Below are 13,453 nucleotides of genomic sequence, written 5' to 3'. Positions count from 1 at the left end.
TTAATTAATGTGTGTTTCTTTCTATGTGGGTAATGCGTCTATATATGTTGGCAGTGCTAGCAATAATTGTAAACCCTTCCCCAGCTATTATATATGTGTTTAGTACATACTGCAGATGTAGGGCCAGATCCCGACCCCTGGTATGGCACTTCGTTGGCATAGGGAGGTAGTAAATTTGGCCTAACTGCACAGCTGGTTCCCCTGGCATGACAAAGGTGGTATGGTATATAATGGATGTGGCCACAAAGTGGCTGTGCCCTAGTGATCCATCCCTAGCATAAATGCCCCTTTTAGGCTGTTACTAACAAGTGCAAATTAGAACCATCCTAAGGATACTCGAGCTAACCCAAGAGGCCAAACATGTCCTTGTCCGCTGAGGAGATCCATAAAGTGCAAAGGTGGTATACAGACATCTTTGTCCTGCTCCTTCTTGCACCGAGGGCAGTCCGGCTGGATCTAAGCATTGAGCGCCTAGTATTTCAAGCTTACCACACAGAATTCAAGTTGTTTCTGAACAGGTCATTAGAGTAGATAGCTAGTTTGCTTTCCACAGTATGTTCTAGATATGGGAGGCCTACCATGTTGGGCCAGATCCAGCAACACCAACTCACAACTTAGGAGTTGTCCCACTGATTTGCTTGATAATCTTCTTTTCTGATGGTTGCCTTTAAAAAGAAAAAAGAAAAAAAGAAAACACCTTGATCTACAAATTATTAGGTGTCTTTTCAGCAATATTCAATTCTCTTCCCACCACCCTCTGTGAGGTAGGGAAGCATTATTGCAATTTGCCAATGAAAAATTTGAGACAAATAATGGGGAAGTGATTGGCTCATGGTCACAGATAAGGTGATCATGTCAGAAATGAAATGAGAACTCTGGAGATCTTGGCTCCCAGTCCTGGGCTTAGATCCCTTTCCTATACCAGGGGATAGGCCCAGTCCCACATTCCTCAACAGGGCCTTAGTTCAGTTAGAGTTTTGCCTTGGGTTTGGACTGTAGGATCTGGCCCTATTGTCTTGTTTGTTATTATTTTTCAGCTTTTAGATGTCAGAACAAAAGTCACATCTGCTACAATTTATGTCCTAGAAGACAGCTTTATTAAATCCGTGAGAGCAGAAGAAAATCATGTTTTGTCTTTGAATTTCCGGCAAACAACAAATGCCAAAATAGTTTCCAAGTAAGGTGGCTAATTTGATTTTTTTTAAACGTTTAACTGTTAAATCCAACTAATAATGGCTGGGTAGGAATCATTAATTATATGTGTTTTAGATGTTTACTTAACCTTATAATTAAAATAGAAAACCACTGACTAGTGTATATATTTAGTGTATGTAACTATACTTTGCAGTCACTTCTGTCATCATTCTCCCTCCCTCCCTCCCTATTTCCTATTGTTTGTTATACACATTTGTGGTGTCTTGTCTTAAATTAGAGCTCATGTCTGCAAACACTTGTATTTTATTCATGCAAGCAGTGCCATTGACTGCAATGAGACTGCTTGTGTGAGTAAAGTGTCTGCACGATCATGGCCTAAGACCATAAACTTTTCAGAAAGGATTTCTGTCTAACCTCTATGTTTGTGGAGTACCTAGTTCAATGGGGCGCAAATGTACTATCATGCTGCAAGTAATAAATAATGAAATAATAATAGTTGGAGCTGGTCAGACCATTTTGAAAAATTCAGTGTCCATCAGGGCCGCCCAGAGGGAGCCTGGGGCAGGGCTGGGTCTTCGGCGGTGGGTCCCTCTCGGAGGGAAGGACCCGCCGCCGAATTGCTGCTGAAGAATGAAGCGGCGGCAGTAGAGCAGCCTAAGTGCTGCCGATTGCGACTCCCCCTCCCGGCAGCCCTGGTGTCCATGAATTATTATTTTTTTTTTTTTTTAAAGAGTGCTGATTTTCCAGCTACTGATTTTTCCCCCCCCAGTTTTTGATCACATTCTTAATGGAGGTATTAAGCCATAACAACATTCTAGTTTTGTAGTCATTCCATTTCTGCATCCTCTCATTTCTTCAGTAGAATTTTAAACAGAGATTGACTCAAGTTGCAAGATGCAGCTCCACATCTAGACTTCCACCATCTGAAAGTTCAGAGGTGTTTGGATCATGGCCTGTTATATAGATCGGGATCAACTGCAAAATTTGGAACAATGTCTGAGTCCAGACTCCAAAATCCCCACCGAAGTTTGAAGACATTCATATCTGGGGAATTGGTGCGGGAACATGCTTAGGGCGTGTGGACCCTGCTGCTGCACACTGAAAGATCCACAGTGAGCACTGACATACTACTGTTTAGGTGGCAGGGTCCACATGGACAGTTAGTGCTGTGGATTTACACCCCAGCTTGCAGTGCACTAAGTCTCAGTGTAGACAAGCCCCTAGCATTATGGTAGAAGCATAACATGGTTTCAAGAAAGCAGGGCATTTGCCATTTCAGTAGTCAGAAGCTTCATATACCGAAGCACATGAAATATTTCAGACTAAAGACCCCACTTTAAATTATCTGGCAGTAAGGTATATTTACACCTACAAGTTCTGGAAGGCTGTTTCCCATATGTTATGGAGTTGAATCCTAGATAGCCTAATACTTGGGCACCTTATTAATTATACAGATCAATTTCCTCCATTTCCCTCCAGCAGCAACTCCACTAGTATTAAATCCTCCTAATAGCTTAAAATGGAAAAAAAGATTTACAGTGTTTTCCTATAACTTCTCAAATGAGAAATTCATTGATTCTGTGATTCACATCAATGGGATAATATATTTCGTTCTCCACATAATTCATTTACCTCTTCAAAACACATTCCGACTTAACAGTGTTTTTTCCAATGTGTGGCTGCAGGCAGAAACTGGAATTGAAGTCAACAGAAGCTGGCCCTAGGGTGATTGCTGGGAAGCAGGTTGCCAGCGTTATCAATACTTTGGACTCTAATTACAAAGCAGTGCCACTAGTGGCAGAGCCAGTGAAGACTGAATGCAAAAACTGTCCCTCAGTAAGTAACCACACTGTTAGAGACTTACATTCAAGGAGGTGAGCAGAACAGGTTTGAAAAAGAAATTTCTATCCAACAGATATGCCAAAGAAAGATGTGTAATATATCATTATAAATGCCACAGGAATTCCCCAAAACATCTGAACATTATGGTAGTGCTGTAATGAGTCAACAACCAAGGCTGAGTTGAGTTTTGCACTTAAAGTGGAATTAATCCGTTTTATTTTCTGTGAATAATATCATGTATCTCCCTCTAAACTTACAGCACATATTCTTAAAAATAGAGAATGGAGTTTCTGAGAATTTACAAGTAAATTCATAAATGTATTAATTATAATCACTTTCAAATAAAATGGGCCTTTATATATATATTTTGGAAAGTCTAATCTTTCTTCCCACTCCCTCTAGCAAAACAATCTTGATTTTTTTATATTTGACGTACACACTAGCAAAATCTACGGTAAAAGCTACTTTTTTTTTAAAGTATTGATATTGTCAACAAATATTTTAACTGATATTGAATGGGTTTCTTTTCAGTGAACAGATACCCTACAATTTAGAAGTTATGATTCTAAAAACTTTTTGATGTGGAAGGTATGGCTCCAGTTCAGCAAGACACTGAAGTATGTGCATAATTTGAAGCCTTAATGGGTCTATTCATGCACTTAAAATACCTTGCTGGTCTGGAGCCTGTGTAAATTATTTTGCAGTAAAATCATGCTGTAATGTTTTTTCCTAGAGTTTGTATGGCTAAACAGAAGGGATATTGCATGAGTAGTAAAGAAGTTCTGAAGGGGTGGGTACATCAATGGGAGGCAAACAGCTGAGAAAGAGAAGTGCCCTCCTTCCCCATGGGGTTGTGCTTATGAATGTTTACAATGAACAGTTTCTCACTTCTTATTGTGAGAGCTGAGGTCAAATCATTTGGATCTGAATTTGTCATAACAGTTGTAGAGAGAATTTCCAGGCCAAATTAAAAATCATGGGGTATATTTACAGAGCACTGTATGAGGAATGAGGCATGGCATTCTCACTGTAAACCTAGTGGAACGGTGACAATGGAGTCCTACTATCCTACCGTATTTTACTGTAACTGCTATACAAAGACTGGGTCTATAAATAGACCACTATATCCAGAACAGCAACATCATAATATTTAGTACTTCCATATTATAATATATATTAATGCCACACTGTTATAGTATGCCACACACCTTTACATTGTCAAAGGCCTTCACAAACATTACCTAGTTCACTTAGGTGTGGTTAGGATTAGTAAAAGTAACCATTATCTCCATTTTACAAGTAGGTTAGGATTAGTAAAAGTAACCATTATCTCCATTTTACAAGTAGGAAGCCTAGATACAGAGAAAGGAATGCCAACATTTTTAAACTTGGAACCTTAAAGTTAGGCATGTAAATTCATTTTTAGGCACCTCACATAAGTCACTTGATTTTCAGAAGTGCTGAGCAATCATTGTTCTTACTTAAATGGGTGCTCAACATTTCTGGGAATCAAGCCATCTATTAAGATGGCTACTTTAGTCACGCACATTTGAAAATTTTGGCTTACAGAACTTTCCCCAAGCTAAAGAGTAAATTTGATTCACAGTTGAAATTTGAAGCTGCTTCTCATGTAGTTTAACTATTAACCTGTCAACATATAAAAATAGTAACTGCCTTATAATTTTTCTTTATTCGTTTTACATGATTTCTAACTGCAACTGGTGAAGCATTTCCTGGCAATTAATGACGAGCCAGAATTCAAGACCCCAAGCTTCTTCTTGGGGTCTAGCCGCCTCAAACTGGTCAGCTGCCGGAAAATGCAAAAGAATCATTATAGCTGGATGAATGTTAAAAGATGATTTAGCGTAATCTAAAGTAATGCAAAAGACATTGATTGTCTAGAGCACACCAACCGAAGGGCATCACTCACCACAAACATTCATTTCTCTACGCTGTATATTTATTCATTTTCAGATTACAATAGTGATACTGACCTTGATGCTGGGCATCAGTGACCAGCAGAGATTAACAGCCCCCATCTGTGCCCCAGGCCATCAATTCCTCCCAGATGGTCATTAATCCCCAGGAAATACCCAGTGCCTCTGTCATTGTTGCTTAATTACTGTCTGTGACAGTTCATGGAAATTACACTCTGTACCACTGAAGTGATATTTCTGTTTGCAGGCAGGTTCAAGTGCTATAGCTTAATACAAACTCTGTGAAGGTAGAATATTTTAGCAAAGATTGAACTGGTATTGATGTGATTTCCCACTTCGGAGAACTGCAATAAACACTGCTGCAAAGAACAGATGCGTTTTCACCAAGGAATGTCCTAGATAATACTAGATAACAGAACTGGAGGCAGGTGATAGACTAGAGAAAAGGTCAAAATATCTGTACAGATTTCTTACCAAAGGGCATCTGAAAGTAACCCTCTCCATCTTTAGATTTCTTAACGTTGAACATGGGCTTCTAAAACACTGCAATGGGAAGCCTGGAAATGTATAAAATCGATGCCGAGAGTTTAGCTGGATTGAAAAAAGGGACTGGACATTTATATCACTAACAGGAACATCCAGAGGTACAATAGTAAGGATTTAATTAAAAAAGAGAGAGAGAGAAGATGACAACAATTGGATGGGATATAAAGCCTCACAATTCAGGACATAAACTAATCTCTAACCACAGACGGAAGGAAGAAACTTTTCTTTTGGACATATTGTCCCATAACTGCCTACTGCAGGATTTCTTGCCCCTCCCTCTCAGGTATCTTGTACTTCCCACCTCTGTGCACAGGATACTTGACTAGACGAACCAGACGTGGTCTGATTTAGTATGGCTATTCTTGTGTTCCTGTAGTGCTGGTACATCACTTTTGACTGACTCTTTATCGTGGCCTAAATTTCACCCCCTTTCCCTTCTACAACTGTCGTGCAGCATGCTATGCCCCACTTGATTGCTATCCACAACAGCAGAGGTAGTTGTATTTCAATGGTATATGGGTATAGTTTGTGGGGCACTTTAAAGATACTTTGGGATGACATGTGCTATATACATGTAACATATTAATGATTCAACAACTGAAAGCATGCAAAAGCATCCTGTTTCCAATACTCTGCTAACTACCATTTTATAAAGCAGCCACAAATTGCTACCTCTCATCACCATACACAATTGTAGAAGACAGAATGGGAAAGTCGTATGGGGGCATCTGCAAAGGCTTCTTACAAAAGTGCCATCTTCTAAAAAAAAATGTCAACGTGACATTTCACATTTCTTTCAATAGTGAAGTTTCAAGAAAACTAGAGACATATCATGAGAACACTGTATTTACAGAGGCTGGGCAACCATGTTTTGGACCAAAATATATCACATTTCAGATATTATGTAGTATTCAAGTGATACTGTAGACTTCAATGAGACGCTCAATTTTGGTTTCGCTGCAGTAATGTAATTGCTGGGACCTGGAAAAGGTTTAAGAAACACATGGTACCATAGCAGAGGCATATTAAATGATATCTAGGGAATCTCCAGTATATGAGATTTCAACTAGTATAAACTATACTCAACATATCTATCATGGGACTGATTTCTGAGAATTGAAACCAGTGCACAAGGTTTGACATCAATTTGTTTAATTATTTTGCAGATTTCTGAGCACTGGCAGGCTATCAGGAAACAATTGGAACCTGAAAACCTTGCCAAAGCTGAAGCAACAAGAAGTTTTTTGTCCTTCATTCAGAATCTCAGGGAAGCTACGAAAGAGGAGATACTTCAAATTCTTAGAAGTGAAAGAAATGAAGTACTGTAAGTCACGAAGAGCAAACTTTTATGCTGTACTAAAGGGTTTATAAAACACAAAAAATGTGGGGTGGGTGCATGGGAGAGAGTAACTCATCCACATACATGTGTAGTCATATTAGTGATATGCTGGATCTGTAATAGTTAACACTTTTCTATCTACAGGGAAGGGGAAGTTTTTTTAGGATAGTGCTTGCTTCTGCAATAATATGTTCTTCCAGTTTATTATTCAGCCCCTAGATACCTTTGGCAACTGTATAGCATCCCAGACAGTGTGGTCTCTGGTAAACAACAGAGTCAAAGCTGGAACTCAAGCTGAGTGGAAACTCCATCTGCAGTTATAGCTCTTTTCTTTTTACAGACACACTTTTCCTTTTTCAGATTTAATCCTGTGGACTTAAAAACACTAAGAACACTTCTAAGCCTTTTGTCATACTCTTCCTCTGTATTGGCATAAAACAAAATATCATCTACATGTATGGATGCCCCTTGCTGTCCTTCAACTATCTTGTCCTGGAAGATTTCAGGAGCACTGGTTTTGCTAAAAATGTAAATGCTGAAAGCAGTAGCAGCCAAAAAGAGTAATAAATTTGACTTATGATTTACTACTTTCCATGATCAGACCTGTTAATAGCTCAACCTCTTTGTTTCTGTAAGTAGCCGTGTCTTTTCAATACATTGCCTAACACACTTCAATAACTTATTAATTTCCACTCCTCCCTTTACAGTCCTCAGCTGGTGGATGCTGTAACCTCTGCTCAGACCCCAGCCTCACTGGAGGCCATGCTGGAGTTCCTGGACTTTAAGAATGGAAGCAGCTCTGTCCTGCAGGAGCGGTTCCTATATGCCTGTGGATTTGCTTCCCACCCCAATGAGTTGCTACTGAAATCTTTAATTGTAAGTCAAAATGGCAGAAAAAAACCCAAGCTCATTTATTACTCAAAGAGCCTAAGCCATGCTGAGAGGGGAGGGAAGGAGTGTTGTTCAAGCATCTCATAACTTTGAGGTATGCATATTCTGCTGCAGGCTGTGGCTCATACAGTACCCACAATGCATACGACTTTGATACAGAACCTATATCTACTTCGTAAAATGTCACCTCTGCTTACACCACAGAAACCCTATTACATAACAATATGTAGGTACGTCCCCAGTTCTCCTAGAGCAGGGTGGGCAAACTTTTTGGCCCAAGGGCCACATCTGGGTATAGAAATTGTATGGTGGGACATGAATGCTCACAAAATTGGGGGTTGGGGTGCGCACGGGAGTGAGGGCTCTGACTGGAGGTGCAGGCTCCAGAGTGGGGCCAGAAACAAGGAGTTCAGGGTGTGAGAGGGGGGTCCAGGCTGGGGTAGGGAGGGTGGGGTGCGAGGGGGGGTGAGGTCTCCAGCTAGGAGTGTGGGCTCTGGGGATGAGGGGTTTGGGGTGTAGAAGGGTGCTCCAGGCTGGGACCAAGGGGTTCGGAGGGTGGGAGGAGGATCAGGGCTGGGGTAGGGGGTTGAGGTACCGGGGGGTAGCTCAGGGCAGCGCTTATCTCAAGTGGCTCCCAGAAGCAGCGGCATGTCCTCTCTCCAGCTCCTATGCAGAGGCGCAGCCAGGTGGCTCTGCTGCGCGCTGCCCCGTCCACAGGTGCCACCCCTACAGCTCCCATTGACCATGGTTCCCAGGCAATGGGAGCTGCGGGAGGCAGTGCTTGGGGTGGGGGCAGCATGCGGAACGGAGCCCCCTGGCTGCACCTGCGCGTAAGAGTCACAGAGGGGACATGCTGCTGCTTCTGGGAATCATGTGGAGTGGCCCCTGACCCTGCTCCCCAGCTGGAGTGGGGAAAGCCCCAGACCTCGCTCCCCATCGGGATCTCAATGGGCTGGATTAAAACAGCTGGCGGGCCGTAGTTTGCCCACCCATCCTAGACACTACCAGATCAAGCAACATTTTACAAATTGTTCTTGTTAGTATACCAATTCAGAGATGAAATATATAAGAGCTAAGTATTTCTATTATCTGTTGACATCAGCTTCATAAGGAACTGCTGTGCCAGATATTCTGAATGAAACTTAAAAGGGAAAAAAACCTACATTTGGTTATTACACTCGACGGCAGAGCAGTATTCTGCTGAGTACAAGTGCAGTCCTGTAAGGTGATGAGCACCCTCCTCTCCCAGGGAAGTCAACAGGAGTGGAGGGCGCTCAGCACATTGCAGGATTTGTACCATTCTATTTCGATGTGAAGGCTAACAGTGTTCCCTTTCAATACCAGAATAGACTCCAGGGCCAGATTGGAAATAGTGAAATCAGAGAAACTGTTACCATCATCATTGGTGCACTCGTCAAAAAGCTGTGTGACAAGGGAGGCTGCAAACTGCCAGTAAGTATTTGCTGTTTTTCTACTGGCCAAATTCTGCCATTGGATGCACATGCACAACCCCTGCTGAAAGTATTGGGAGACCCATGCAAGCATCCCTCAAAATTTGCCCTCATGTTTTAAACGTAGCTCACTGACACCTACCTTTAATACGACGGACAGACTTTCTTTAGAAGAGGTTTTATTTTGTGCTCTGGGGGCCAGATTCTGATCTCAGTTACATCTGTTGTGCATGCAGATAACGCTAACTCCTCCTGATTTACACTAGGGTAACTAACATCAGACCTCTCTCTAATCCCAAATGCCTGTATGTTCCTAGCCTGGCAGTAGACATGGTACTTTTGTCTGGTTTTACAGAAGTTTTTGGCATCCCCTAAGAACTTTGCACAGTCAGGGTCTACCTAAAACATGGAAACAACGTAGATTACAGATTCACTGGAGTCGGAATACTGGTCCAAGTGGTGGACTGTGTCTAATCTGTGCTCAGTGCAGGGAGCTCCTAGGACAGATTCTATGCCATTCTATGGGTCATGACAAGAAGTATAGCAACCTGAGGGACAAGGAATCCTCAGCTGGTCAGATCTGCTGGATGTAAGACTCCTTTGCACTGCTGAAGTGTCTCAAGCATCCAGCCAGCATCCAAGGATTTACACCTTTTATTTTTCTGTTAAGTACCATGCGTTCCTATACTGCTGTGTTAATAGGCACGAAGGAACATTTCCCGTGTCATTTCTTTCTGTCACAATTATTTAAATTGTGTCTGTTGGCCTCAGCAGCGGAGTCAGTATGTTCCTTGAATCAACAGGTGCATGCTGAGTGAGTGGCATGTTTAGGAATCATGCATCAGGGCATGCCTGTAGATGTAAGGAAGTTTTCAGTATGCAGTTGAAAAGTCATACCTTTGCTAAATGTGACCAGTTATGTTTTAAAGCAGCCAAAGGTATCCGGACCCAGTCCTGCAGCCCAGCCCCAGTCCTGGGCGTTGAGCAAGCTTAGCACCTTGCAGGAAGTGCTCGGCACCTTGGAGGATCAAATCTTAAATGTGGCATCTATTTTCTTTTCAGGCTGTTGTGCGAGCTAAGAAGCTGATCCTAGGAGGATTAGACAGGGCAAAGAAAGAGGATGATGTGAAGATGTACCTGCTGGGAATGAAGAACGCCCTTCTGCCTGAAGCAATTCCGCTGCTGCTAAAATATGCGGAATCAGGAGAAGGGCCCTTCAGTAATATTGCTGCCACAGCTCTGCAGAGATACGGCAACTCTTTCATCACCAGCGAGGTGAGAAGATTTACTGCAAGGGAAAAAAGACAAGAGCGGACATTTAAAATCAAATGTAAATTAAGTGGAGCCCATTCTTCCTGTCCCACCCTATTTCAATTTACACTAGATATTTTTTCTTTCAATAAATGGTATTTTATACCCTTTCATGGTGTAGCCAGAAAACTATTCATGGCAGTTTTGATCTCTACACATCTCTCTTCCCACAGAGCAGTATCTAGAATTAACCTGTGGCTCCAGAGTCACATGCAACAATTATGGTACAGCATGTGGAGATCCCGGCTCTGATCTGAACTCCATTCACAGATGTGCTCGCTTTGCTGTTTGGCACACAAAAGACATGCTGGGAATGCTGAACATGTGAATGAGAGTAAACAGGATCCTTCCTTGCCCCCCAAGTAGCAAAGGAAAATGGGTGGAAAGAAGAGAGAGAGAGGCACCTCTGTCTTCCTTCCCAGCAGCCAGGAAAGGGATTGGTCAAGAGGAATACTGAGAGATTATGGCAAATGGAACTACAGAAGCAGCAAAGAGTCCTGTGGCACCTTATAGACTAACAGACATTTTGGAGCATGAGCTTTCGTGGGTGAATAACTTCGTCGGGTATTCACCCACGAAAGCTCATGCTCCAAAATGTCTGGTAGTTTATAAGGCGCCACAGGATTCTTTGCTGCTTTTACAGATCCAGACTAACATGGCTACCCCTCTGATACGGAACTACAGAAGATGATCCCAGAGCAAAGTCCTGACATCATTGCATTGCCCTGTGTACTTCTGTTGCTGTTCTGCACCAACCACTGCTGACCTTGCATTGCCATGATGCAGTTTCACCACACAACCATCTCAGTCCATCAGCAGACCATGACTGCTTCACTCTGTCACTCCATTAGTTAGGAAGTAGCTCTGCAGCCCTTCATGGTAGGATATCTCAGTAGCAGACAATCCTTAGCTTGTGGAAAATGTACGATTATTTTTAAAGATACCTCTTCTCTTAACCATTTAAAGAAATCTCCTTAGCCATTGTCAGCCTTGTATTAATTCTCCTGCACTATGCTCTGGCCAACAATCTTGCTGTCAGTGCTAATGTGTAAGGCTACGTGTGAGCTATTGTTGAAAACATAACGGCAGCTCCATTGTCCCACACAATTACTGTACTACTAGTGTTTAACATGGAAAGTGACACTGGGAGCATAAAAAGCACTATATTAAAACATACTCAAATATATTAGCTATGGACCTAGACTAGGCAGGAGTCAGGCTATGTGTTTGCATCTCTGACATCATAAATTAGTATGATTCCATTTTCTATGGATACCTGTGACTTATTAGGTGAATGTTCTGTTTTCTGATTAGGTGAAGGAAACCATGAACCGGATTTATCACCAGAATCATAAAATTTATGAAAAGACCCTCAGAACTACAGCAGCTGCCATTATCTTCAGCAATAAGCCATCCTACATGGAAGTGAAAAACATCTTGCTTTCTATTGGAGAACTGCCATTGGAAATGAACAAGTACATGCTCTCATTAGTCCAAGATATACTTCATTTTGAAATGCCTGCAAGGTACATTATGTTTAATATATGTGTATATACACACACACACAAACGTACAGGCATACACAGATATACACAAACGTATTGCTCTCTGTACTCATGTGACACGGGATAAAAACAAAGCGTATTCAGTTAATAGCTAAGAAACATGTAGTTTTTAAGAGGTAATAAGTGGGCACATGCTCATCTTTCTGTTTTTGGGTACTGCCATTTTAAAATAAATCCATATATTCCAGTGGCAGACACTGAACGCCTGACAGGAGATTTTCAAAGGGACAAATGGCAGTGAGGCGCCTAGCTCCCTGCTGATTTTCGATTGGTTAGGTGGTTCCCTGCCGTTTGTGCCTTTGAAAATCTTCCCACCTGGTCTTCATTCTTGATGTTCAATGGAGCTTATGTCTTATGTTTCCAAAAAGTGAAGCTCTTTGAAAAGTTGCAGCATTAAAAGAAAATCATTGAAATATCTTTCATTCTAGACTATATTAGTTTTCAAATAAAACTATTTTAATTGCTAACCTTCCTACAACCAAACCCAGATCTGTGGCCAAGACCTTAAGAAAGTATCTCAACAATTAAGCCAGCCAGGTACTTAACAAAAAAATCTTTCAGTAGTAATCTTTTAGATTTATTTTATTGAAATATCAATTTATCTAAACAGATTAAAAATCTTACACTCAAAAGAACATTAAAGGTGCAAAGTGAAGCACCAAAAAGTCAGATAATACCTGTTTTGTGGATAAGAACTTTACTCCCCAGCGGTTTGTCCGTCTACGACCTTAAAATTCTTTCAAGAATAAGGAAATAATCAACATCGGGTGGAATTTTCAGAAGTGCATAAGTGATTCAATGGGACTTGTGCTCCTAAATCTCTTAGGTGGTTTCTGAAATACCATCTATTATCCCGTATCTGTTTATCGTCAGGTTTTAGGAACTGATGATCCAAAGTACAGTGAAGTCAATGAAAAGACTCCCATTGACTTCAGTAGGCTTTGAGTCAGGCATAGAGTAGTGTGAGCAAAGTTAAATCTTCTCTTTCCCAATAGGCCAACATTCTTAATGTTCTCGTGGAAGACAGTACAGTAGCAAACTAGTTTTTTTATTTTTTAATACTGCAGCAAAATGATTCGTAAAGTTCTGAAGGACATGGTTGTGCATAACTATGATCGCTTCTCCAAGACTGGGTCGTCTTCTGCCTATTCTGGCTACCTGACACGTATGTAACCAGAAAAATGACTTTTTAAGCCTGTTTATGTTGCTGGTAACTTGACTTAGTTGCAGGCATGATTCATATCTGGTGTCTTTGTCGATTAAGGTGGTCCTGATGCATCATCCACGTACAGCCTTGACATCCTCTACTCAGGCTCTGGGATTTTAAGAAGTAGTAACATGAACATCCTTCTTTTCAATAAAAATGCTCAACTTCATGCCAGCCAGGTAACTGTTGTGCACTATGTAAACACTGAG

At 41.4% G+C, this 13,453-nt stretch overlaps 1 protein-coding gene and 1 long non-coding RNA gene across 2 annotated transcripts in view; one reads left to right on the top strand and one right to left on the bottom strand.

Annotated features, from left to right (window-relative positions):
• Window positions 1–13,453, top strand: part of LOC123371501 (microsomal triglyceride transfer protein) — a 38,082-nt gene that overhangs the window by 11,664 nt on the left and 12,965 nt on the right. Inside the window, exons 6-14 of the mRNA XM_045019202.1 lie at window positions 1,038–1,177; window positions 2,841–2,991; window positions 6,647–6,804; window positions 7,527–7,695; window positions 9,055–9,162; window positions 10,224–10,436; window positions 11,787–11,998; window positions 13,105–13,202; window positions 13,302–13,423. Of these exons, the coding sequence (XP_044875137.1) occupies window positions 1,038–1,177; window positions 2,841–2,991; window positions 6,647–6,804; window positions 7,527–7,695; window positions 9,055–9,162; window positions 10,224–10,436; window positions 11,787–11,998; window positions 13,105–13,202; window positions 13,302–13,423 (1,371 nt within the window). The remainder of the gene's footprint in view (window positions 1–1,037; window positions 1,178–2,840; window positions 2,992–6,646; window positions 6,805–7,526; window positions 7,696–9,054; window positions 9,163–10,223; window positions 10,437–11,786; window positions 11,999–13,104; window positions 13,203–13,301; window positions 13,424–13,453) is intronic.
• Window positions 584–10,422, bottom strand: LOC123371502. Its single transcript, XR_006579817.1, has 3 exons — window positions 10,299–10,422; window positions 5,409–5,491; window positions 584–665 (listed from the first exon to the last, which is right to left on the bottom strand). It is a non-coding gene; the product is annotated as an uncharacterized LOC123371502 (long non-coding RNA).

The sequence above is a fragment of the Mauremys mutica genome, chromosome 5 (genome assembly GCF_020497125.1).
Source record: "Mauremys mutica isolate MM-2020 ecotype Southern chromosome 5, ASM2049712v1, whole genome shotgun sequence".
NCBI lineage: Eukaryota > Metazoa > Chordata > Testudines > Geoemydidae > Mauremys > Mauremys mutica.
The sequence above is the reverse complement of the archived record's forward strand: the minus strand, read 5'-3'. Positions and strand labels throughout refer to the sequence as shown.